Source organism: Lagopus muta, chromosome 1 (assembly GCF_023343835.1).
Source record: "Lagopus muta isolate bLagMut1 chromosome 1, bLagMut1 primary, whole genome shotgun sequence".
In the NCBI taxonomy this organism is placed as follows: Eukaryota; Metazoa; Chordata; class Aves; order Galliformes; family Phasianidae; genus Lagopus; species Lagopus muta.
Window position 1 is genome coordinate 7,050,331 of NC_064433.1, and position 27,613 is coordinate 7,077,943.

The 27,613-nt window shown below is 43.8% G+C and overlaps 1 protein-coding gene across 9 annotated transcripts in view; it reads right to left on the bottom strand.

The window, feature by feature from the left end:
• Positions 1-27,613, bottom strand: part of FRMD4A (FERM domain containing 4A) — a 355,674-nt gene that overhangs the window by 72,981 nt on the left and 255,080 nt on the right. For all 9 annotated transcript variants that reach the window (XM_048962839.1, XM_048962846.1, XM_048962854.1 and 6 more), the window contains 5 exons: positions 25,801-25,895; positions 19,457-19,549; positions 6,236-6,320; positions 2,699-2,755; positions 92-114 (listed from right to left, as the gene is read on the bottom strand). In XM_048962839.1, coding sequence (XP_048818796.1) covers positions 92-114; positions 2,699-2,755; positions 6,236-6,320; positions 19,457-19,549; positions 25,801-25,895 — 353 coding nt within the window. The remainder of the gene's footprint in view (positions 1-91; positions 115-2,698; positions 2,756-6,235; positions 6,321-19,456; positions 19,550-25,800; positions 25,896-27,613) is intronic.

Genomic DNA, 27,613 nt, shown 5'->3' on the forward strand with positions numbered 1-27,613 from the left:
ACAGCTACAGCGGAGTCACATCACTCACACTGTGATTTCACTTGATTCACTCTCAAAACACACAATGACAAAAACTTCTAATGTTACCTACCTTGAAAAATCTCCCTTTGCCTCCTGCAAAATAAGGGATAAGCATAAATATACCATTAAAAAACGCACACACAGAAATCCATAAAATCGCTGTTAAAGATTTTCCATTTGCAAAATTCATTTAGCAGCAACTTCCTCAGTTGTAAGTGATTCCTCATGTATTTTCTTGAACCAGTCTCTAAAGCCAAGCACCACACCAGCTGCAGTGAGCCGGGCAGATTAACAAACAAAAGGTTTGCCTAATAACAGTGGCCAAGTGATTAATCATTCTGCTAATGGATTCCCAAGAAGCTAGAGGAAATAATGGTACTAAGTTATTATGTTGGTCGACATGGATGCTATGTTAATAGAAAACCTCTAAAGCCTCAGTGACTTTGCAGCCTCTGAGAACCTCAGGACTTTTTACAATAGTCAGCTATTTCCCCTTAAGTAGATTTTCAGAAAACTATCTCACCTGCAGCTCCCAAGGGGGTGTAAGACTCAGAACTTCCTAACACCTTGCTGGGTATTTCTGGGAGTATTTAGCTCCCTTACTTAAATAGCCAGTTATTTCTATTTATTAATGTCATGGACTGATGTTAAAGGGTTGGGTAATATTCTATGCAATACTTAGATCAGTATCTGAGTCTTACTGGATATCTGTCATACCCTCAAAATCTATTGAGTTCCATCTTCAATAGATGCAATTTGCATTTTGCAATATCCACAGGCAATATACATTTCATTCTATGTATGCCAAGCTCCTTATTTGCTGACAGCTACGCACAAAGCACAGTGCAATAATGCAATTTATAACTGGTCAGTAATTTCTGCAATGAGGGAGTTTCCAGATTTTCTGTTCAGGTCCTTGTCTCTCCACTCACCCATCCACACTCAAAACCTGTCAGCCCATGTTTAGTGGTGCTTCACTTCTGAGGCTGGGGTAAAGTACAAAGCTTTGGTAGTACTTTAATTTGTTCTGGTAACACAATAATTTGAAATAAGGCTGCAGAGTAAATCATTTGAGTTCTGACAGTCCTTTAGTATCTTCCCATCTCCCCTTGGGCAAAGTGAAGGGCAGAAGGGCTCTCCTGTGGTTCAGGGAAAGGAATCCTTGAACATATCATGATTGTAGTACAACACAAAGCAAAACCCATAAGGTAAGCCCTGGCCTGAGCAAGGATGAGCATACTGAATTCAGAAAACAGTTTTGTAGGGTTGATTCTCCATCCTTCAGTTCTTTGACCTCTATGCTGCAGCGAGGACTAAAACAATGCTGCGTGATCCCTCTTGTTTCGCACAGATCCTGTCACAAACATGGACTGTAGTAATTTCTGGTTACAGACGGCAGAGGTGTGGCTTGTTTTGACTGTTTTCATGAAGTTACACATCAAACTACTACAGGAATAAACGCAATATCCTGTGTTTGTGATGAGAAACAATCACAGCAGTGAGGGTTGGAGTGGCAGATCTGGATCTGGGCGTACAGTTACTAAGTGCTTAAGTTATTCATTAGGATGAGCAGACAATAGATTCATAACCCTACTGCTACTTCACACAATAACCCTCTTGTTTGATGCGTATTCCCCAACAACCAATAAGCAATTCCTTTAATGTGCTTTTAATTGAGTCCCCCATCCCGACTCTCCATTTTTGTTACACAAAATGTTCTTAATGAAGATTCAAATCCCTACACATTAATTGCTTCCTTAACATGAAAAGTGCTGTAAAAGCGCAATGCGTTGTTATTTATTTGTGCAGTCTGATGAGATGTCTTGTCTGCTCACATGAAGCCTCACAGCTTCATGCTTGATGGGAAAACAAAACAGAATCTACATTATGAGAAAAGGAGACAAGAATCATTTGACAGCTATCTCTGATCTGATCCCATAGTTATGCTCATAAAAAGCGATCTTTCAAACCAAACGGTTCTGCTGCCCTGGAAAAGTTCCTCTTTGGGAACAAGAGATTTACCAAACCCTGCTGGTAATTCAAACTCTGACCCTTTCCCTCTTGCTGATGAGGGAAATGACAATTTTTGTTTCTGAAGAAGTGGTTTTGGAAAGGCTTTATGCCCTTCTGCCCACGTTGGAAAATACAGACAGTTGCATATACAGAAGGTTATGGAGATCATCAGGAGGGCAAGCAACACTGATAAAACAGATGCAACTGAAGTCATTGGAGAGGAACTCACTGGATACATATTTCATCCAGGAAATCTCAACTATAGCTTAGAATTCTTTCTGGCTTTACATCATAGTCCAAGGCTTTGGATATCTGTGTTAGAGCTAATATGATATATATATTTATGTAAGCAAAATGTTGTGCAGTGGCATCTGCTTCACATGTGGAGAGCTCTGGTTTAAGAGGCTTCTGTACTTATTTTGCTTTGGTATAAATGCTGAAAGCTGTGTAGAGATAACTTATCTGCTGAAAAGAAAGATCATTTTCAGTGCAAACCTGAAAAGAAGCTGAAGGTTACATGTATCTCAGGCATAAATTAGGATTGTTCCCTTTCGTCCGCAGGGACTCTTGGGGAACCCCTGCACTTCTGTACAGCCCTTTTTGATTTAGCCAGTCAAAAGATTCAATACAAAGGTGCATGAAGCAAGAAGAGGCTGGTGCTTACCTGCAAGATATATGCAGCCAGTTCAAACACCACTTCACTGTCAACCTCAATGAGCTCCTAGGAGGGTGAAGAAAACAAAAAGAATTCAATAACTTTTGAGATCCTGCAAGAAGAAAATGCATCTCCTCCTGTCTACTGCAGAGTGAAGCACATGGTGCCAGTTTTCTGCCCTGGCCAGGCTTCAAAGCAGGCCCTGTGCTCCTGGAGACCAAAGTGAGTCTGAACCTGCTCACTCTGATGTGGAGAAAGCCAAATATTCAGCATGACAGCCTGGCAAATGAAGCATAACTCAGTGTGGCATAAGGGGTTTCTTGGGAGGAAGGAGGAGAAGGCAGGTGGAATGGGGAGAATCAGGGTCATTTTTACTTTCAAGCATGATTTAGTAAAAGATAGTTTGGGAAATAAAGGTTTTTCTCCCCCCAGTTCTACCCATGCTTCAGGAAAACACAGTTTTGTCCTTGGCTCACAGAAGCATGGAAATGAGAAAATTTGTCTTCACTGAAGTGGTATCAAAGCCCTTGCAGAACCCCTCTGGCCCTTGTCCAGGGTAAACTCACAGGAAAATGAGCCATATTGCCTCTAACAGGACGGGAGCTCTGGTTTCAGCCCCTTCATGTCCCTGAGCATGGGGGTGGGGGTACTTTGAGAGCAAACTGTGAAAGCAAATCTTTCAGTAGATTTTCATTGCTCTATAGAATCTGGACCCCAACAAAAGTAATTTCTGAGGGTTGGGTGAAACTGTGAGCATTTTGCTTGGATGCTGCAGTCACAAGGACACTGCTGGCTGCATCCAATCCTCTCAGCGTTCTTCTGCTGCATCTGAAATAGCGGTCACAGCGCTATGCGGTTTGTGCATCGCTCCACTCTGAACGTGTGGGACACAGACACATCATCAGGAATGCTTGGGAAGGGAGGCAGAAGCCATATGGCCAAGCATGCTCAAGTCCCAACCAATTTTGGCTTTTGGGAAGACAATGGGCTTTTGCTGATGCAGTTTAGGCCTCAGTTATGCAACTAGATCTCCCATGTGGCCACATACACATACGTGCTTAGCTTACTCCTGTGGCTCTTCTGTTATATTTATTTAAACTGCTGTTTATAATATTTTATTTAATCTGGCAAGAAATGAGTTATCTAAATATAGATTGCTGCTGTGATCCGTGCTCCAGCCAAGTCAGGGCCACACCTCATTTACAAGCCACAATTGCTTTGGCTCGTCTCTGGCAAAATCAAAAACAAAGGGAACAAAACAGAGATTAAGATCCAGGTGTCTTTGACTTTCACCAGTGCCAGCTTTTTAAAATAAGCATTTCCCTCACCTCCTTCATAACAACTCCCTGGGGAGTAAAGACCAGCTCTGCTAAGGGCAATAAATACACCTCCCTCAGTTCAGCTAAACTGTGAGTCACACAGGCACCTGCACTAACGAGGTACTTGTGCCAAGGGAAGCGGCTGGTGCAAGATATCCACGCAGCTGCAGGCTGGGGCAGTCAGGAGTGTCCCATAGCAAGGGGTGATGCAGAGCCTGAATGCCTGTCTCTCTGTGGTGCACTGGGCACAGCACACATGAGCCAGCCTCTACAAGCCCACGTCGATGTCGTGACAAGTCCACGCTAGTGGGTAGAGTGGGCCAGAAGCCATTCTCAGACCCTAAGGGTATGCAGCACAGAAAAACTCATGACTAAACACTCTTTCTCCCTCTCCCAGCCCCAAAGAGAGTTACCACAACTATACTGCTTTTCAGAAACAGGTGCACATCCTTGAACAGGCCTCCAGCAATGCCTGGGACAGGACTGGTTGGCACAGGACAAAACCTGTACTAGAGCATGTTAGTAATGAAACAGACTGACGGACAGTACCCAACACCAAGCCCTGCCTGACCGGTAGTACAAATGTCTCTTCACTTTTCTGAGCAACACTGGCTGGGATGGTGCTGTGCTAAAATTGGGGTGAGTGGGTCAATTGCAGGACTCATAGGAGTGGTGCAGTACCCAACACAGAGCCAGCTGGCAGCCCAGGAGACCAGCAGCCTCATGCTGAAGGAGGCTGCTGACAACAAACTGCTATGCCCCAGTTTGTATTGCTAGTAGGAGTTGCCACAACCTCGGCGCAGCACTTTGCACTTGTATTTGTTGGGCCATATGAGTTTCTCCTGGGGTTGCTGCTTGAGCCTGTCTCGTCTCTTTGGATGGCATCCTGTCCCTCAGGTGCCACAACTGCACCACACAGCTTGGTACAAATGGTGTTATGAACTACATGTATCATACATAGCATGGCCTTTCCTGGCTGTGGGGAACCTGCGATGAAGTCATCTGTGGGAAGTCCAGTGAGAAAACTTTTTTGTGCAACAAGGAAACTTTCAAGGTTTGGGGACCTTCATGAACTTCCGGTTGCAGGGATGACAGGCAGTGAATGCCGCTCTCTACACCTAGAGATCCTTCCATCCAAACATGCTGGCTGGCTGCTCATTTTGTGTCTGATCAGAGACCTTGTACCAAGCTTTCAAATTCAGCATCCTTTTTAATAGCATGACATGGCTTACTACGGCTGGAATCAGATGGAGAAGGACTCGGGGAGACTGGGAATCCAGCAGAGCTATTTATGGATGGAGCTGACGGTCAGCTCGAATGTGCAAAGTAATGGTTTTAGGAGAGGTCAGATTAAAATAGATCAACCCAGATCTGTAGGCACTCTCCCCCTTCCTTCCCCCCCTTTTTTTTCTTTTTAAGCTTTATCTGGAAAATAAAAATAATTTAAAAAATAAGAACAACAGCAGAAGCTTTTCCTGGCAAAACTCCAAAAAAAGAACTTTTCCCCTGTAACCAAAATGCGATGCTCTGAGCTCAGTGCTGGAGAGGGCTGACGAAGCACATCTAATTGCAGCTCTGTCAGAGCGCGGAGCTCTGCCCTGCCCTTTCTCTGGACGCTGGGAAAAAAAAAAAGAAAAAAAAAAAAGAAAAAAACGGGCATTTGCCAGCTTCTCCTATCTAACCCTGCATTTTTGGACATGCAGAGTTCATCCTGGATTTCAGGATATGTGGAGATCAGGAAGCGAGGGCCAAGATTTGATATAAGCCTGTTGTCTGAGCAGTCGCTAACACACTGCTGGGAGGTTGCAAAGGCAGGCTGTGCAGGGAACCCCTCTCTCACAAAATCCCACAGAATTAACATCACGTACACGCACACAGCCACACGCCATCACACACCCCGACACCAGACACACGTGCGCACACAGCCTCACAGCTTCCATACTCAGGTACGCAAATCACACGCACCCCCCCCCCCCCCCCCCCCCCAACCCCAGAAGATGGCGCCCGTTCTCTTCCCGCGCGGCCGCTGCCGCCCTCTTCGGGCGGGAAACGCTCTGGACTCCGCTCCCCCGCCCTGAGGGCTGACCTCGGCTGCTGCTCGTCACAAGCTCGTACGGCTTGCTTCTATAGTCATGCTACAGGTATTCAGTTCTGCAGCCAATGCAGATTGGGTCAGGGGATGCAGAACCACGTGTCAGCCCACCCCCGGAGCTCCCAGAGTCCTTACCTTGTAGATGCAGGACTTGGCATTCAAGAAAAACAGCTCTATGGTGGCGTTGTCCTTTAGATAGGAGATGCTTTCAATGTAGAACCTGAAAAGAAAAGCAAAAGAGGTGAGATATGTGGGAGAACCGGGGTAGAACTTGAAAATACGTCCATTACTTGAAAAAAAGTGGTTAGTGGAATCACGATGGGTATGCAGAGAATGAAGTTTCTTTGTTGATGATGCAGATGGAGTGATGAAAGAGCTTGTGCTCTACCTGATGACTCAGCACCACCTCAGCCCATCAAAGCAACTGGATCAGCAAGAGGATTATCTTGCTTCTAAAAAACCCTCCGCGTTGTCTTTATACTTTAAACAATCCCTTATCTGTTTATTTTGTAAACTTCGTTCTGTGTCCCATTCTGGCATATTATCTTCATTCCTTTTCCTGATCTATTTCTGTGCCACCAATGTACACCTCATAAAATTTTCACTGCCAGAACTCCACTCCTGGGTTCCCTCCTGTTGACTTCAGCTCTGTGTAAGACAAATTTTAAAATTTCTTCTTGCTATATTTTTGTGTTTAGTTGGCAGCAGGTATGGCTGCAGAGTAATTAGCCAGCAATAGCTAAGGACCTTGCACTGCTTACCAGTACCATGGGTATCAATGCTGGGGATGACAGTAGTGTATTTCTTTTTGAGCAGTAGCTGAGATGACTTCTCAGAACTCATTAAAAAGCTGCCTAGTCCAAACTCTGTGTCCAAAAAAACCCACCACTGCATTACCTGATTACCCCAAATGTTTGCAATTACATAGAAAGTTCATCTCACATATTAAACTGTTCAGTGTTTCATGTCTTGCTTGCTTCAAGACTTTGATCCTTCGGCAGTGAAATTTCTGAGAGTTTTGCCACCATCTCAACTAAACTCCAGCCCTTGTCACAATTCTGCATTGTGACCCTTGGGATAAAAGTGACAAGATAAAAGTAAGTGCCAGATATCATCAAGGTTAATAACTGACCATTTCACATGCGTATGTTGTGTATTTTAAGGATTCCGTTAGCAACAGAGAAAGCCTGTTCAGTATGTGATCAAGGTGAATTTTACATTTAGTTTGTATTTTTAGTAAGAAATACATTTATCTGCCCACTTCATTTCAGGGAGATCTTTTAGTTGCAGTACAGTGGCAACAATGTTCCTTACATAAATTCCAATACTATCATGCGTTGTCAGAAGGAATTAGGATAGGGAAAGTGCCGGGGAAATGCTGTCTGCATTAGGAACTTAAAAAAAAACAGTGAGATACCTTAGAAAACTGGGTAGAGACACAGGGTCCAGTTACAGAGAAATCTATTCCACTTACTCCCAGACTCCAGGGTCTAGCAGGGGAGCTGTGGGCTGCTGAAACTCCTTCACACAAACACTAAAAGGATTGTCCATGTCGAGCTATTTGCAGAACAGGGGGCTTTAAACGGGACCTTCTTATGGGTGAAGTTCAGAGCTTTGCAGTGCTCCTAGGTGTCTTCTGAAGACCCTTCAAAACAGTTTATTTCCTGACCAACTGCTTATTGTAGTGAAACATTTTGAAGCTGAAGTGTTCCTGCTATTACCTTTCCTCTTCACCCTCTAGAAAAATTCAAATGAGAAATTGAAAAAAAATAAGCAAAAAAATAAGCAAAAGAAAAGAAAACAAAACGGAAAAAATACATCTGAATGTAGGATCGTTAAGGATGAAAAAAAAAGAAAAAAACACTTTTTTTTCCTCTAGTTTTCACTGGGTTTCACCTCCTGTCCTTGAAACCTTTTTTTGTTCTTGGCAAATAAAAATACACTTGGCTCCTGAAATGCAACAAGGATGCTGCATTAAAAAGCCGCCTTCTTGCTAGATCTGCTTTCTTGAGTGCAGCTGGCTTTCCATCTGCTGAATTCAGGGAGAAAAATGGCATTTTTACACTTATTCTTAAAGAACCTCCTCTGCTTATCAGCGCTACCAGTTCTCTCCTGGTTATGATTCTGGAATCTTTAATTTGAAGGGCAGAATAAGCAGGAATGTTTATTTCATTTTCAAACCCAGTGAAGGTTATCAGGAACGTTTTTTGTTTCATCAGCAGATGGAATGAGACCATCCTCCTCATCACTAGGGGGCAATATTGCATTTCTTAAGGCTGCAAGGATCTTTCCCAGGGCTTTCCACACATGCACAGATCATTTTCTGTACAAAATCAAGTCTCTTAGAGCACAGAGCTTACACATGATACTTCACAAAGGAGACACAATTCTCAAGTGATCTCTGGAGTGCAAGGTGTGCTGGGGAGCTACTGGCTCTCACGCATGCACCCAGGCAAATATAAAGCATGTGCACCAGGAAATTGGTGTGATGCTTTAAAAAAAGAACAAAAAGAGATTTGCAGAGAGAACTCTTACGAGATTTGCTGTGTGGCAGGCTCAGAAATCCTGAACTGGAGTAGACTCTCTTAAATGGACAGCTGGCACTGAAGCAACAGAAAGAGGAGGGAAATATGTTTTTTTTGCACTAATTGTAACTCTCTCTCCAACCTCCTCTTGTTTTTCAAACATTTTCCAAACATGGTGTAGGAGACTGCACTTTAAAATGGTCCATGTCAGTGCCTAAGGAGGCAGGAAGAAGAATCTAGGAATGAATTAATCAAGAAATCTGTGTTAAATTCCTGACTGTGACACAGATTTACTTCACGACCTTCAGCAAATCATGTAGCTGACTGGGGCTGCTGGGCTGTGTTTAGGAAATACTCCACCCTCCTCTGACCCCCTGTGTCTGTTTTGCCTATTAAGATTATAAGCCAATTCTTATTGCATATTTCAAGATCATCAGTTTTAAGAGGTAACTATTAGCTTTCTGTTGAGGACTCCTAAGAGAGCAGCATTCCTCCACGAGTTGTGAAGATGAAATATGCAGGAACTGATGGGCTGGGCAGAGATGCAGGCAGTGCATTGTGTCTGACACCTTAGCTCTGCTACTAACATCTCCTGCAATACAACCAACAAACAGCACTGCCTCAGACAGCTCCTATGAGAAGTTCTCTGATAGCCAGCAACAGTTGCGATGAGAAATTAGGTGTGCGCGTGAAGGGAGAAAGCTCCACAAGATTATGTGAATATAAAAAGCAGAGAAATCATTTTTTAAAAGGTTTCAGAGGTAAAGAAGGAAGCTCAGCCAATGTTAATCTATTTCTGTGTTACCCATAATCTCCCCTCTGTGGTCCCAGTCACTTACAATTCATCAAATATATTTTCTAAGCATTAATTAAATGAACCAGTGAATATTGTGCTGGATGATGAACATAAAGTGCCTATCTTGACTGCTCCCTCTCAACAGCAGGAAGGTAGCGAGCACTGCAGAAGGAATCTTACAAGATTTTGGAAGCTATTGCATCTGAGACATTTAAATCTTTCAGCTGCAAGGACGTGCCTTGTACTATATTAATTATATATTAAGTGCTGGTTAACTGGCAACTTGCTCTAAGACAGCTTAAGCTCCCTTACGCTGTGATGAATGGCAATTTCCATCTCAATCAGTCAAGTAGAGACATTTATGCAGTGGTGCTGGTGAGAAGCAACAGTAGAAACTCTTGATCCTTGGGGAACAGGACATTGGCATTGCTGCAGGTTCTTCCTTGTGCTGCACACTTGCCCACCTTTGGCTTGCAGCAGAGAGAAATGCCCAAAGTTTGACTGACCATACTGGCTCTTCAGGAGCTAAGAATCCCCCATCAGTGGTGTATCTGCACAAGGATAAATTAGGCATTGGTAGAAAAGGTGCATCACAGCTAGTACTTTGTTTCTGCAGTGGACATAGAAGACCTCAGGATTGTCAGGGAAGCATCCTCCTGAGCTGGTGATGTCTTTATATGGTCAGTGAGCATCAATGGCAGAAGAGAATTCTCCTGGCCCTTCTGAACTAAGTACGTGGCACAGTCTCAGAGAAATTAGCTCTGTGATCCTACGTGGTTCCTTCAGGCTTATATTCATGTGTCCTTTGCAAATAGTCATGAGTCGTTTATCAGAAAGACGAGTTTGATGCTCACTTGCTTTAGCAGCAGAGCTGAATTGACCAGCACTCCCAGTTTCTACACAGCAAAAGAAACTACTGAATAAAAAGTATTTGGCATTTCCCTAATGCTCAGCTCTAGACACAGCCCCTCAACAAGAACTTGGTGATCTGTTGTGTGGAATGGACCAGGCTCTGACTCTGCAAATGTAGAGTTGCAGCATGAAAGATCATAAACCAACATGTTTATGTCCAAGCAGAATCTGCCAAAAGTTAACAATGTTTTACCATGGTCAGAATGACTCAGTGACCTTGACTGATAACAGTGTCACACTGCCAAACTAAAAAAGAAAAAAAAAACAACAAACAGATTGAGTATCCCAAGTATCTGTTCTCTCTTCTGTTGAAAATATTTTCTTTTCTGTGAAAAATGAAAATAAAGGGTAAAGCCAGATTTCATGGAAAATGTCAAAATGAAGCAAAAGGTTGTTGGTTTTGATGTGTTATCACCTTACCCCTGGGTGGGAAATGTGCTCAGACCCAAGAGAAGTGACTGAAGTGGGCAGGTGATGCTTCCGTGTCCTTCCCAGCTGCCTGACTCCATTGTGGTTAGGATGCAGGACAGAGCTGTCATCATTGCTCCGTGGCTCTGTCAATGGGCTGTCTCTTATTTCATTGTTTCAAAGCAGTGGCTAAAGGAGAAGACCCCCTTTCTGTCTCATCCATCCTGGGGTCTGGCTCATTATCCCTCACTACGTCATTTAAAACCTCAGAGGATAATGTGAAAAATATGAGGCCATTAGCTAACCAGGAGAAGAAAAATCACATGCACCAGTATAATGAACTTAAATGCAGATGTCATTATGTCCACTGTCTCATGCTAAATGAGTATTCTGAGCAACTCAGGCAGTAAAACTCCTTTTATGTTCCAGTCCTGTTTGCTAATAGTCATGGGTGCATACTTTATGTGCTGACACTTAAAGCAGACAATGGTCATGCTAAATAGTTGGCCTGTTAAGTAATCAGCCAAGAGTGAAAATCACAGATACTAAAAAGCCTAATTTACCTCCCTCCTGCATTCATTTTAATTCTGATCCCATCTTCTGCTGCCTGTGCTTGTGACTTGCTCAGGTCCCCTTTGCTCACCATCAGAGACTGGTCGGGGTGCAGCAAGAGAATCCTATGTTGATTTCTGTTTTGTTGCAGGAAAGCCAAAACCCTGAAAGTGAACGTGATTTCAGGAAGATGTAGAATTCTGGCTAACAAAGCTGTGGATGTTGTTCAACCTGGGCGTGTTCTATACTTGTAATGTAGTGTTAGTCATGGTTTAGTGGTAGACTTGGCAGTGCCAGGTCAGTGGCTGGGTTTGGTGATCTTAGAGAGCTTTTCCAACCCAAATGATTGTAGGATTCTCTTCTTTCTCCCCTCCACAATCACTTTTCTGTGAAGATGCTTGCACCTTTTCCTACTGCCCATCCACATTTCTCCATATTTTTAAGAGAGCAGTCCACTGAACTCCTGGAAAACTCATAAGGTATTTAACCATACCTGTGCCTCACCTTCTCCATTTACAAAAAACTAAGGAATCTGCTTTGGAATGCATAAGGCTCCAGCTGTTTTCTAGGCTATATATCCTGAGAGTTTGCAAACTGAGTGTTCTGTATCAACACAGAGAGGCAAGGGAATCAAGGTAGCAGTATAGACACATTCCTCCCTGATGCATGGTAACAGCATCATATATCACATGAAAAGACACTGATATCAGAACAGCAAGTCCTGTTCATGTCTCTCAGGTGCAGACCAGGCCTGACAAGAACATAAAAGCAACAGCCAGCTCAGAATATTTTTTTGCACATTGCTTCACCCTGAAATGTCCTGTAGAGCTTAGCTTGGCAGAGAAGTTCAGCTTTGTACAAAGAAGGCTATTGCAGCTCCACTTGGCTTGGAATTATGTAGCTTTTTGCCCCAAGTGTGAGGTGAGAGCAGTGATCAAATCACAGCCAGCACTGCCTTCTTCCCCCCCTCCCCTCCTTTCTTAGCCACCAGGGAATTTCCCCACTCTCCTGAGCTCTAGTGCAGCTCTGAGTGCTCTGCCATCCTTACCAAGAGTGACATCTTGGCTAGTAGAGGCAACTTGCTGGGTGGATTTTCCTGCATAACACCATCCACCCGTATCTGTGGGATATCTTTCAGTTCAGGCTCTTGAACCAGTTTAGGAGTAGAAAACCTCTCCAGCCATTCCACTATGGTATCAGCAGCACAGAAAGGTACGATTTAGATGTGAAAGTTGGCATGGAATTTACTTACTCACTGCACCTACCCTTCCAGCACTGTGTTCAATGCCACTGTGATGGAACTTCTCATAGCAGACTTTTCTGCTTGCTTCACTGGTGACAGCAAATCACACCCACTAGTGAGAGTATGAATGCACAAATTGCAGTGAAAATGGAAATGATGTCTGTATGACTTTGACCCAGTTGGAGAATCTGTGTGTAGGCATTAACATAACTACTGCTCCTTGATCCAAATTAGGTACAAGTCCTACATTGACGGTATCCATCATTTTTGCATAGTACCTATCATGCTGTCTAAATGCTTGCCAAAATTAGACAAGACAATGCTTCCAGCATCAGTGCATTCAAAATGTGGCTCAACACAACAATTTCTTAGAATGTTGATTTTCCTGTCCCTGAGGTGGCTGCATGCAAAAGAAAAACAGCTTATCCCCTTCTCTAAACACAGCACACTTATACAAATATATCCCCAGTTAAGCAGAAAACAGAAATAATATTATGGGACTCAAGAGCCAGACTGCTATTAAGATGTGTGTGTAATGGATGGCTTAGCTCAGAGCTGTGTGCTAAGTAGCAGAACCCCATTAGTTCCCTTCCTCAACCAAAGGTCAGACTTCACACAAGTAAATCTTCCGACTGGACAGAAGTTTCTCATATCTCTAAAGAGACTCCAAGGAGCAAAGCCTCCCCGCAGGCAATTTATTACACCTTCCCCCTGTTGAACAGAGCAGGGGGCCACCCTGAGAAGGCTGCAATAAATTGTCTGCAGGGAGCCTTGTCTTCCAGCACAAACAAGATCTGAGTGGCTGTATTTATACTCTGCAACTGGGTGGGAGGAAGGGGTTTGCAGATCTTTCCCCTCAGCATGCATACAGCTGATGCACATCAACCAGCCAGATTAATGCTGTGCAGAGAGATCTGGCTTATGGCTCAGCTTTGACAGACCTTTTAGACAGAAACCCTGAAATCCAGCTTGGTTGTGCTGGGCTGGTTATATAGAGTTAAAATTCTGCTTTTTGCTACCTTTTCTACAGTATCTCAGCAATGCATTGAGCTGCAGAAATATAATGTGAGTGGGAGATGGCTGCTGTAGGCGAATGCGGGACCCCCCCACGGGAGGGGTCTCCTCATATATAACATGAACTGCTATAAACTGGGAGGCTGGTGCAGTGAGTTAGTGTCCCTGTGCTGGTAATGAGAGCAGGTGGGAGAGACAGCTCAAAGAGGAGAGAGCATCCCAAGGGAATTAAACATCTAAGGGCAGTTCTCTGGACACTCCCGGAATGATCAAACCCCATGGCAAAGTGGGGTCCAGCACTACCCTCCTTGCAGCTTCCTATGCAAAGAGACCCAGAAAGAGCAAAGTAGAACAATTTGTGTATATATGATTTTTCCTCAGCACTTTCTGTCAAGTGCTAACAGGTGTGATGGAGCATGCCCATGAGTGACAGCAAATCTTGTCACTTCTCTCCCCCTCCCCTGCCTGCAGAATTGATGTATTTCACAATGCTTTCAGGCCTGTCTCCCCATTTCTTGGAAAATCCTGTCTCACACCATGGGAAGGAGAGAGAAGGATGTTCCCTCTCCCTCTTTGAAGGGGAGAGAGAGTAGCTGGTGATGTGGGGGCAGGATCCCTCTGCCACCAGCTCTCTTCCCTCCTCTTGGCCTCAACTTCCTGCTGGCTTTCTCTCATTCCACCTGCTTTGCTCTGGGATACACTCAGAGGTCCTACAGCTTGTCCATTTCTTCCTGGAGCAAGGTAATGGAGACCCACAAACACCTCTGGTGAGGAAAATTATAGATAGAGGAACATAGGGCACTATGTGCAAGACAAATAAACTGCACTGTTTAATTTGGTGTGGTCTGTTCAATTCTTCCTGCCCCAGCAGCCTGCTGTCATCACTACCCCCTAATCTGATTTCTTGGGATCAAGTGGAGCTGGCTGGAAATGAGTGTGGCACACAGAGCTTTGGTGTGTGAGTGAAGTGGGCAGGCTGTGAGCAGCATTCCATGGAACTACACCCCATACATGTCTTCTGGCTAATACAGAAGGCAGCAGTGTATTTTGGCAGCCAGCTGTAAGATCCATCTAGCCCTATGTACAATCTGCATTAGCAAACAGTGTCTCCCTTTCTTCCAGGGTTTGTTATTTCCAAATGGACTACAGTTCCTTTTATTTTTAACATTAGTCCTTTTCATAGAATCATAGAATCACCAAGATTAGAAAAGTCCTTCAAGAGGTCCATTTCTACCCAGGTAGCCAGGCAGAGCTCTGCAGATAGAGAACATCTCCTCAGCCCTGTCTAGGCCAACCATAATCTGAATTTATAGGCTGCAGTTGTAGTACACATTGAAGATTCAGCAGATGAGAAGAGGCAGATACAATCAGGGAAGTGAAGTAGCTGTTTTAGAGTATGACTTACTGAATTCCAAAGTAGTCATCTAGAATCAGGTCAGAAGAATTGTTCCTAAAAAGTGCCTATTACTGGGAAGAGGCTCTGGTAATCAATCCTCATACAGAATAGTTGACCAGATAAATGTCTCAGGTTGTTGAGGCGAGTCCCATCTCAGACTTCTTCCCACCTGCCTTAGATTGAGGCCATGGATGGTGCACACAAAGCTGTATTCCTTCAGGTTAAAGTGAACAGCAGTGTTGCACCCTGTGTTCCAGTGCTGGCCCCTTAAGGCCACTATGTTCTCTAGTAACTGTGGTGAAATGACAGAGGGTCTGGGTTCAGTATTAAGTGACTTGAGCCCCTACAGCTCCTATGCTGACTTCAGCTTGGCCAGTGTATATGAACACATGCCAGATGTTGCTGGACACAGACATTCCTCAGTGGGAATACTGCAGGGCCATAGAGACAAATTCACTGCCCCGCAGTGTATTTGAGTATTGAAGATTTACTTAACATTCTTTCCTGACTTTCTGGAAGAAAAGCCATTCTACATGAGAGTAGCACTGATTCAGCGTGACGACTTCTGCAGTGAGCTGTCACTGTCTAACTGGTGGAGCTACCCTGAGAATGGGTACATGCATTCCTAGGAGAAGATCCACCGGCGAAGTGAATTCTATTTGCTGAGCTTGTTCATATAAAGTAACAGCATGACAAACACCCAGAAGATAAAGAAATCAGACTCATGCTGATGGTTCCCTAGCTAAAGATTGCTAATCCCACAAGGCCATTGTTTGAGGATGAGAATTCACTGCAAAGCTGAGCCAACTTTGCTTTCCGTGAACAAACAGCATGACTATGCTCCAGTCCTTTCTCACTTCAAAGATTTATACAAAAGGAGAAGTTTTGCCTTTCTTCTGCCCATGTGAACCAGAGCAAAATGCCTCCTTTCCTGTCTAAAGCATAGCAACCTTTATCTGAACTCCTGATACCTTTGGTTTCCTTTGACCTCTTTGCTGCCTGGGTCTCCGCTCTTTACTTAGGTTCCTGCCTTTTGCTGTGCAGCTCATGTTGTGAGGTACAGTTTCACTGTCCTCCTCTGATCTCAGAACACTCCTGTAAAATCAGTCAAACAACCCCTCATTCCTTCATTGCAAAGAGGAGGCAGGGAATGAATTTCACCCACAATCAAGTTACCAGTGCTTTAGAAAGCCACCCAAGAAGCTAATTCAGAGATGAGAACTAACAGCACTCCCATCTCATTGTCAGTTGTCCTACCTCCCCTGCAAGACACATGGCACTTCCTCTTGCTTTCATGTACAGCTTTAAAACCATATAAATAGATACTAGCAAAGTCTCATAAAATAGTAGTGCACAACTGCCATGGTCCAGTTCATAGCTGCCCTAGCAACCGGGATTGCTTCCTAGATTCCTGTGTTGTTCTCAGTGGAAAGATCCAGAGAAGCACTAGATGACAACAAAAAGAGAGGCTACAGTTAGTTATGCAAGTGTCCGAGGGCAGTAGCCTTGCTCTCTGAACTGATGCTAAGGATGTCCTTATAAAACCCTCCTTTGATAGCATTGAGAAATTTTTGGTCTTTAATTACAGAAGAGAGTAAAGACACCAGACGTCAGTGCTCAGCAATACCAAACTCAAAGGAAATGTGTGACAAAAGACAAAGCTTTAACAGTGCTGCAGAGATTTTAGGAAGGGAGGAGAATTTCACTCTGTGAAGCTTGTGGAATTTCTTATTTGCATCAAGGTTCTTCCAAGAAACCTTGATTTAAAAGGTGTGTTTTGGCTTAAATGCATATTTAGTATAATCTCAATGGCAGGCATGTTGCCCATCAACAGTGCTGCAGGCAAGTTAAGGCTAAAATCAATCTGATAGTCACATAAAAGGTGAAAATTGTTCCTGCATAGGTTCTCCTCTTCACAAACTACCATTTACTGTTCTTGCCTGAGGCCTCATGTCTTCAGTTGTTACCCAGTGTGGTTGATTTGTACGTTTACTTAGATTTGAAGAAAAAACCCGCATGATTACTAAATCCTGATACAGTTTTCTCTGCAAAGAACATCTGGCACATCTAGTTACTTGAATTACTCTTTCCCCAGCTGGGACTCCTGGCTCCAAGCTAAGCTCTCCTTGCTGCAGTTCTTGAGACATGCAATGTGAGGAATGTACCTACAGGCACAGGTAGCCCCTTACCAATGATGCAGTAGGTTTCATGGCCACCCGATTCCTTAAAAATTATCACATTTCTAACTCTTTAAGGAATAGCATTACTTATCTCTGCTTTCCACATCATGGTGGCAGGTCATTTTTGTTTATGATCTGGGCATGGATGGTTTTGTAAGCCACTGTGCACCCCTGGACTATCAAAACTGGTTGCTCTCTTCACAACCTTTTCTCCAGTCCTGGCATTAGTTCTGAAGCCAGAAGTCAAACCACTGGGTGAAAGATATGTGAGGCTTTTCCAATTTCATCCAGCTGCTCAGGATCAGTTTCTTCTCCAATTGCCTTCTGCTCAGATCAGATTCGGGGGTGGATGTGGGAACTTATTACATGCTTGGAAGCTTTTTCAGTGTCTTTCTAGCGCCTGACATCCTCAGGGAAGGAAAAGCAGTAGAAAAAACAATTTAAGTGAATGCCCATTCCTGACTCATGAGGCATCCGGCCTTCTAATCGTGACAATCCAATCACTACTATCAAAAATAAGAGTATAAATCCAAACTCGGTGTGCTATTTCACACTTTTCTTTTCAACCACTAAACGCTGATTTTTCCCCTGTGGTTTTCTCTTACAGATTTTGATTCCGGAACAGGAGAGGTCACTTATTTTCTGTTATATGGATCCATACTTCTAAGATGTCTTTTGGCTAAGATCCCACTAGAATGACTTGTCCCCATTTTGCTGCCAACTCCCATAGAACAATACAGATGGCAATATTTATGCCCGTTGAGTGGTCTTTGAAATGAGTATGAGAATGATGCTGGAGCTCTGGCTTTCACACCTCACAGCTGTACTCCTGAAATCTGCACTTAGCTCTTGCTCAGTCAGAGACTTCTCTGCTTTCCATGAGACCACTGCCCTAGCAATGAACTCCTCAGTTTGGCCTCTAGGCAAGATACTTGATATCAGAGCACCTATGTTCTTTATTTTTTATTTATTTTTTTTTAATTTGCCTATCAGTCTAATACACTTTCAGAAAAGTTCCTTCAGTTCTGTGCAGGCCTAAACACAGGTCGATCTGGATTGTAAACAGTAGAAATGTTCAGCTCTGGATCTACCCTTACGGTTTGAAACATCCAAAGTGTAGTAGAGAAACCTCTTCCTGTGGGACTCAGCAGACTGGTTCTGGAGTCATGGGGCTCTGTGCAAAAATGGGGATATAATAGAACAAAGAGTCTCTTCTCTTGAGAATCCTTCGTTGTAATTGGAGTTAAATGAATGACAATCACTCTGCAGGAAAAAAGCTGCACTTGGGGGAAGAAATTCAAAAGTAAGTCTTCATTTTTTATGGGCTCGATGGAATGAATGGGAGTGATGTCAGATGTAATATAATATTGGAGTGGAAAGGCTAACAGAAAAAGACACAGTAACGCTGCACTGGCTAGTTCTAGACATGAGCTATACATTAAAAGTAAGTCAAAACCCCCAACTTAATTTTGTACATATGCTATCCCACCCCCAGCCTCTCTTGGGGTGTTTTAAAGTTGCAAGGGCAGATTTGTCTTCTCAAAATATCTCCCTTGAGGGCAAAGATGCCATATACAGAAGAGCACCAACAGCTTTCTAGCATCACCTAACACAAACAGCTGCTGCAAAAGCCACAGATGAAAAGAAATTCTCCCAAACTGGCGTAATTTTCATTAAAATCTTCTACTCCAGTCTTTGAGTATGTTTTACACACATGCAGAAGCCAGACTGGTCACTAGAGATTATTCATTACACCACATTGTAGTTGAACCCGGAAATCAATCAATGATGACGTTATAAGAGGATTTATTTGGTCCCTGATACAGTGCACAGATCAGGCACAATCCAGGAGAAGTGGCTGGCTTGGTGAAGAAGTGAGTGCCCTCCCTTCAGTTGGCTGTCCCAGCAGAAAGAAATCTTCGTCCCATGGTCCTGCCCAGCTCAGACTTTCCAAAACTCATAAATAAAACCACCAATCCCTGAAAGAGATAACATCTGATCTTCACTTTATACTAGTGTTGATATTATTACTGCTAATTTACACTTGTGTCAGAGGAGTTTACAAGGATGAGGAGATCACAAGGAACTTCCATAAAGTGTTTACTTGTCTACAGGTGTGACAAATGGACAGACCTGCTTCTTGGCTTCTAGGAAACAGTTCGTCCATACCTATATTGGTACCCAGGCTGGGCTCTCAGCACCTGGTCTAGCTGTGGGTGTACCTGTTCATTACAGGGGAGCTGGACTAGATGACCTTTAAAGGTCCCTTCCAACTCAAACAGTTCTATGATTCCATGACCCATGGGACAAGTTTGCTGTCATGCACTTACCTGACACAAAAGTGCAAAACAACTGGTCCTGACTTTTTGGGGAAGTCATGTTCCAGCACCCTGCGGTCCAGCTGAAGCCAGTTCAAGTGTCCCCTGGCAAGAAAAGAGACAGATGTGAGCCCACCACCAGAGACACTTCTTGCTGCTCTTTGCAGTGAGGTCCAGGGTGTTACAAAAGATGAACTGGAGTACATGCTGTTTGCCCTTGGCTACTGCATGATATTTGGAAAACACACAGCAAATGTTTGAGGAATAGAGGCAATAGCATCCTGGCAACATTTCAGTCTGAGAACTGAACAGCTAAAGTTCAATCTGTCAGAATGAAAGCTGGCAGCATCGACCAGGCAGGACAGCCCAAAATGTTATGAGCTTCACCTTTTTATTACAACCCCCCTGAGCAGCTGTATCATTAAAAGTCTGTCAAGATTTTCATTAGAAATCCTTACCGTTAAGAGTTTCCACAATGCCTGCAATATTTCACTCAAGGCTAAATCTGTCTGTATACAGACCCAGACGGTTTATTTACCACCCACATGCTTGCTGTAGCCTCTCTAGGTTAGCCCAGCTTTTGCTTTTCCTCCTTCAGAGAGCTCCTGAAGAACAGCTGCTCCACAAAGCATTCCAGCTCCAATTACCACATGCTGCTCTTCTTTTGCCTAGATGATACCTGTCGCTGTTATTTTCTCCTACAATTCATCCATTTGTGCCTTGCAGCTGGAAGCTTTCCTGGGCAGCAGCTCTGTTCTTTGTCATGTTCCACGCATTGTAAAGTGCTGTGTGTGTGTGAGCAGTATTTTGTAAACACCATTATTTGTATTAAAGGGGCATCTCATTCCCCAGCTGAGAAAAAGACCCTCTTAAATTAGGTGCTGTGGAAATACATAGGGTGAAATTCAGGACCCACTGAAGTCAGCAGGAATTGTGCTGCTGCCTTCAGTGATGCTGGGGCTGCATCCTGCAAGCATTTTGCTATTGATTTCAGTCAGACCAGATTTCACCCAGAGGGAGAAGCAGCCCGTGCCTTCAGCACTCTGCTGTCTAGACAAGCGAGAGGAGAAAGAATTGAAGCAATTTTGGGGAGAATCATGCAGCAAATAAAGCAGGAAATGGAATTCAGATGTCCTGAGCTCTATTCCATGGCCTGTCTGCCAGCTCTTGCTAATCCTCGAGATTAATTCTTCATTCCACCAAAATGAAAAAATAGAGGCTTCATTAAAAAAAAAAAAAAGTGTTAAATTAAGTGCTAGTGATTCCACAAGTGTTAGTAACATTCCCTGTCAGCAAACACACTCAGCTTTCCCAAGGGTCTGCTCATTGCTCCTTAGCAGCAGTGTGTACTTTGGGCAATGTGAAACACCCTTGGAAGTTAAGCAACGACAGCCCTTCAGCAATGCAACCAGATTTCTTCTACCAAAAAAAAAAAAAAAAAAGGGAAAGTAGGAGGCTTTGGATCACCTGGGTTCCATCTGAATTTCTGTAAAGCTGCTCTGGCTTACACTAATGCAGAACAGGGTGGGCAGTGCAGGGACCAGGCAGATCTGGGCTGGAGACCACTGGGACATCACCTGTGCCCTGCTTGGTGCTGCCCTACAGAGCCTGTTCTGTGTTCACACCCTCTGGTGAAGAACCTTTTCCTAACCCTCACCCGACCCTCCCTGATAGCAGCTCCGTGCTGTTCCCTTGGGTCCTGAAGTCTCATTATGTCCCCCTAAGGGGACTCAGGAAGTGTGAAATTAATTGTGAAGGCCGCACTACACATGGAGACAGGAACTATCCATGCTCACCTGCTCCTACCCGAAGTCCAGATTGATTATCTATCTAGGCCATCTGCCTACGTAGGCCAAGGTGTGACACACTGTCAGAGCAAGGGGAGAACACTCTAAGACTGACATCCTATCCTGAACCTGTCCATCTGCATTTGTATCACCAAAGCAGCAGCCAGCAGTGGCTGTTGGCATTACAGATAGGTTCCTACTGAGACAAATTTGTTGACAATGGGCATACTGTTCAACAACAGAAGTGTCCGGGTTTGCCTAACACGTGCAACAAGGTACTGTGATGCCACTGTGCACAAAGCAAGTTCCCTTCAAAATATTCTGTATTTTGAAAAAAAAAACAAAACTTGTTCTTTTCAATCTCACTGCATTTTAATGTGAGTGGTACAGCCAATACAAAAAGAATATCTGCATATACATCGACATACCAGGTTACACATGCATGTCCACTGAGTTTTTGGGTTTCATTACTCTCTGCTGCAAGGAGCATAGATCTAAAGTTCCTTCAGAGGAGGAAGGTCACTTAAATCACTGCCAGGAGCTAATTGCTCACTGTACTCAATTACCACTTACAAGCTTTCATCACTAAGGGCTTCTGCACTGCATACTGTCATCTAACTCCTTGTTTTCTAGCATCCGTGTGTGCCACATACAGAACAGCAGCAGTGAACAGTCACTGGCAGCTGTGAATGTGGTCTATCAGGGAGCCAAACTCCAGCGCTTTAACACCGCAAAACACTTTGCTCTGGAAGCTGTCTTGCTGTCTTCAGCAGGACTATTCATGGAGCACAGTCCCAAGTAAGACATGGAAAAGTGTGGCATATAACCCTAGGTATGTATTAATCCCAGCAGTTCTCACAGACCAATTTAGGCAGCTTGCTTTTGGATCCCATTCATGCATGCCTGTCCCTGGTTGAATTACCCTTACAGTTCAATTTAGAGCCACAAAATAGCTTTTGTTTCATTATCTCCATTGATTTGTTCATTTAGGTATTTATGTCAATGTATTCACAAACAATGGTGCAAACAGTTTTGCGTGACCTCTAAGGAGGTTGAATATTGGAAGCCCTATCATTTTTCTCTGTTGTTTGTCTTGGCAGTTAAACTGATGTGTCAATTATAAAAACATAATTGTTTTTAGAAACAGTAACCGGGTCCATTTAGGTTATAGAGTAAGTATGGATTTTGGTGCCCAAGGTTTGTATTGTCAGTTGCAGGCAGTAGTTTCTGTTTTCTTTTGTCAGAGCTTTCAAAAAGGAGCAGTGCATCAATGAATACTTTGCCTCCAGGTGGATCTGTTTATAAAGTTTTACTGGTTCATGTCCAGTTTCCTGCAAAGGGAATCTATATAAATTTGTGTTGCAAAGACACTTGGAATAAATACAGCACCTCACACCCCTTTAGTGTCAAACTCATGCTGAACTGAATGGATGTTGAAAAAGACCAAATCAAGTAATAGAAACCGTATATGCTATTTTCCATTTCCGTCAGTAACTACAGAAACAAAACCCAACAACTATACGCTCACAGGTTTTCTCATTTAAGGTCTTGATCTTTCAACAGAAATATTTTTCTGAAGGAGCTGCAGAGCTTGGGGAGCTATGTGAGATTAACTATACAGACCAGGCAAACAATGGGCTCAGTGACAATGGAAATGGTCCCATGCCAGAGCAGGACATCATTCCAAGAGCTCCACCACCCACTGGGAAGTCTGCTTAGCCAGGACTTGGGACACTTGCTCCCTAGTTTTCGCTTTGCTGTATCGCTGGAGGGTGGAAACAGGTTTTTCCCCCAAATCCTGGAGATGTGGTGCCCTGCTGTTCCTCTTCTCATATTCTTCCCTTGCTGTCTCCTAGGACATAGAATCCTCAGCGGAGTAAGGGCACTCTCTGGTGTTATCAAGTTACTGCAGTCTCTAGCACAAGTCTAACATAAATAGTTAAGGCCTCAGTCCTGTTTTGTTCTGGCAAAGGAAGGACAGACATCAGCAAAATGATTTTCAGCAGCCAAATGCATAGCAGGGAGAGCAGTGCAGTGCAGAAGCTGATAGTTCTCTGTGATGCAGGTGACATGTCTAAGGATGAGCAAAGGACATGGCAGACTTGTCCCTAGCCCAGAGGGGCCTTCTGCGGTGAACAGAAGGGGAACTTGCTGTGACTTGCTCTGACTTGCTCTCTTGGAATGCTGGAAGAGCTGGTGCCAAGGGAAAGGGCAGCTAGCAGAGATTTGCACTCAGCTGAATTAGAAAAAGGCTTGTTCCCCACCTCTTTTCACTCTTAATCAACTACTATATAGATCTTCTGGCTTCACTAGAAGCTTGGCCCCACATGCTATTCAAGGACAACCTTTTGACCTGTGCTCTCCCTCAGTTAATGGCTCATGCCATATAAAGCCTTCCTATGATCATTAAAATAGGAGGCGTTATTTTCTCCTCTGTAATAGTCTGACAATCTAATTTTAGTCACACTGAACGCAGTAATGACCCTATATTATCACAAGAAACTATTAAGTCGCCAACGCAAAGGTTGTTCCTATTGATTTTCTTCTCAGGTTGTCATGATAGAGCACAACTAATGAATGGAAATCCCCCGTACAAATCATTTCTAAATAAATTACTCTTATAGAGCTTTTACTCTTAAATAGAAGAATTGATTTAATACTTTAGTGGCTTTTCTTCTTCCTGAACTCGCAATGTAGCCAACCCCAGACTGCATTTATGAACCAGGCTTGTCCTGTTTCAGCTGGTTATGGGTCTCTCTCAAGGAAAGAACATGAAAACTCAGCGGAACAGGATGAACAAAGAGAAGAAAATCCCCGAGGGCCTGCGTCACAAAGCTTTCTCTTTGCGCTTCTGGTCTACATCAGGTATAACACTGCATTAGGTACTCTGCAAACAAACAATAAGAGATCGTTTTCCCAATTTTGAAGAAAGGAATTTCTTTTACTTCCAGGTTAAGATCTGTGGTACACACAGACCAGTATACTTTCTGAAGGTGATGTGGGACATTCTTTTCTAAGACCGACTCCTACGTCCTAAGTACATTTTTTTGCCACGTTCAAATAAAATAATTGCTATATCTTCAAAGCTTTTTACAGTAGAGGAGGAAATATTATGCATTTATGATCTGTGTAAAGTTCCTCCTGCTCCTCCTTTGAGGACAAATCTCACTGATTTGTACTGGGTTGGAGATCTACTACAGGGCTGAGCTGCTCATGTCAGTGAGATGGCATCATCCTTGGGCTCTCCTGTGATTTGGGTTCTGCTTCTGCATGTGTCTGACACCGAGCATCCTTCCACACAACAAACCGTGTCCCGAGGTGGCCTCAGGCTGCCCACGGCAGGTGCTTGCCGAAGGGACTGTCTCTAGAGGGGTGATTGCTGCTGAACTCTCTGTGGGTATGCCTGTGCAATTATCCAGCAGCTGGATAATTACTCAATCCAAAATAATTATTCCAGCAGCTAATTTAAATTTCTCCGCCACCTCAGCAGGAGAGTGGAGATGGCTAATGAGAGCGTTACTGCTGGCTCAGCTGTCCCAGGAACCCAACCCATGGGCTTGACATTCTTGCTTTTTAGGACTGCAAAAGCATGTGGGTCTTCCTCTTGGTTCATCTTACAGAAAATGCTTTTGCAAACTAAGGTGGAGGACAGCGGACAGAATTAGAGAGCACAGCTGTCATAATGAGAAAAGTCTAACTACAGAGAATAGGCAGCTGGGAAAAGGAACAGGGACTGTGCATAGCACTGAGAGATTACAGTCTAGGACCTGTTGTAGCATTTGCCAGACCTTGAATATTTATCCAGTTCTAATTATAGGCATACTTTTTAAACAAGGTGTTGGTAGAAATGTCTTGTCTTAGGACAAAAGCTCAAGTTCTGTTGTGAACAGCTCTGGGAGCCAAGGTTCTAGGTGAGCAACCAGCACTGCCTGAGGTGGCTGCAGTGACAGAATCAAATTCTGTGGCTTAGCTCAGCCATAAGGCTGTTGGTCAAATTCTCCTTTTTGATGGAAACCTTACTTATAAAAGTGCTTTTAGCCCACGTTAGTGCTGTCAATCCCTTTCTTTCTCAAGCTGTCTTCTTTCCTTTTATTGAGAAATTCTAATCTGGGATCTAAAAGAATTTTAAAAAATTGAATAATTTTGTGAGTTGTTTTTTTTTTCCTTTCACTTTCCTCAAAATAATTTAGCACTACTTCTAAACCTGCTTGAGTGATCAACACTTTAACTGAAGGGTTTTGCCAATCTGACAAGAACTTAGAATTAGCAAAGGGATCTTAAAGAGGTTAAACTAGACTTCCACCAGTGCCAAAAAGCACCAAGTCTTTACAGATGGGATTAGGAAGGGATTGTTACTGCCTCTATACACCTCCAGCAATGCTGAATTCCTACCTTCTAAAGAGGTATCACAGGACAGACTGATTACAGACCCACACCTTCCTAGACCTTGATCTAGGACCTTGGGGTGCTCAGGTCTTCTACTCTGGTCATTTTATTGAGGACCAAACAACAGTGAGATTTGCTCTGATCTGAGAGTTGCCTCTTAAGTCTTTGACTCCTTGCACTTACGTTTCATCTGTGAATGCAATTCCAAAGTATTCTTTCTCCTTCAGGTTGAAATGAGATGCCACCAGGTCAAGCAACTCCTTTGCCAAAAGCTTTGGCTGGAAAACAAAAATGAAAGAAAGTGATTAATGAAGAGAACTTTGATATAAGGTACCATGTTTCTGGATGGACATGCTATCCTTGAAGGTACTCCAAGGAAAATAGAAAACAGGTGGTTCTGACCTTGCCAGTGCTCACTGTCTCTGTAGATAGATGAACAGCTGCTTACCAGTGTTCAGACTTACCATGACTTGCTCACATATGCCTCTCTGATAATTTCAGTAGTTAAAGCTTTTTATCAAGAACCACTGCAAACACATTACAAACACCCAGTCTCACATGCACAGCATAGATTGTGACAGGACCAAACGAGAAGCAAATGACAGAACAAAATAGTTTCTCATTCATGATCCAGACAAGATGCTATCCTACAGTCATGTACAAGTCCTGGGTCCCACAGCTCTAATGGTCATAGCAGCACTGGCACAGCTGGAGTCAGAGATCCCTGATTTGTAGACCAAATCCTTGCAGGACTCTCAACCTCTCTCCAAAAACGTCTGTAAACCCAGCACTGTTCTGGTGTCTGACACAGCTGTAGCTATGCCTAAATGCAGCACAGGCTTAAAGCAGCCCTCAAATAATATCTAAGATGCTGTGTATAATGAACAGCCTTAGGTGGGATTCAACAAGCTTCACTGTAATTCCCAAATCAGGCTTCCTAGGTAGGACTTGGGAGTTTCTGCTATGTCCTCATTACATGCTGCACTGCCTTTCACAGGCTCTTGTAACTCCTGAATGAAGCAGACCAGGCATGGAGCTGTGGTCACGTCCCTTGTCTCCTTGGGTCTCTGCTTTCACAAGTCTTTGGTAAGTGTGTAGTTATGATACCAAGCAGGACACTGAGCCACCAGTCAGCTCACCTGAGAGGGCAAGGGTGGGGAAAAGTGAGAAAAAGCATGCCTAAAACACAGAAGCATTTTCCCAAGCTTGGAATAAGAGGTTGGAGAGGGATGGATTGGGCTTTTGTATTTCACAGGAGTGCAGAAAAGAGCAATGAATGGCTGATGTGAAACAAGCTGCTCATGGATATGGAAAAGCGATGGGTCTCTTGGCTTCACCCTGCTAGCACTGACAAAGGAGATGTTGAACGAACAGTAAAATCCTCTCCTGATGTCCAGCTACATCATGGAGCAGCAGCTATGCGGCTGTCCAGGCTACCTTGCCTTCCTCACCACAGCATCCAGCCCCTAGGCATTGAGTTGGGAGCAGGAGCTGGAAGCCCCAGCCTTCAGCCACCCTCCTGTTGGATAAATGCCATGAGCATTCATCTCTTCATCTCTGCTGGCTAAGAGCTAGCTGCTAAAAAAGCCATGGAGAGATGGTTAGCACTGCATGAGTGCCCTGCCCGGCTGCTCTTAAAATCTTAAAATTAAAAAATAGAATCATTAAGGTTGGAAAAGATCACTAAGATCATCTAGCTCAACTATCAGTTCATCACCATCATGCCCACTTAATCACGTCCTTCTTTCCCAAAACAACCCTGTTCCCAGGCTGGGCAAGGATGCAGTCTCCACTGCCCTTGCTGTGAAGATGCATCCCAAGTCTGCAGTGCCAGATAAAGGAGGATAACCCTTTGCCTTGCAAGATAAGGCAGAAGAAGAATAGATGCAGAGCCAGCACTGAATGGTGCCAGGTTATTTACTGGGCCAGTGCTCCTGAAGAGGCTTACAGCAGGGAAGTTAAGCCCAGATAGACCTCTCCAAGATTACTTTCCACT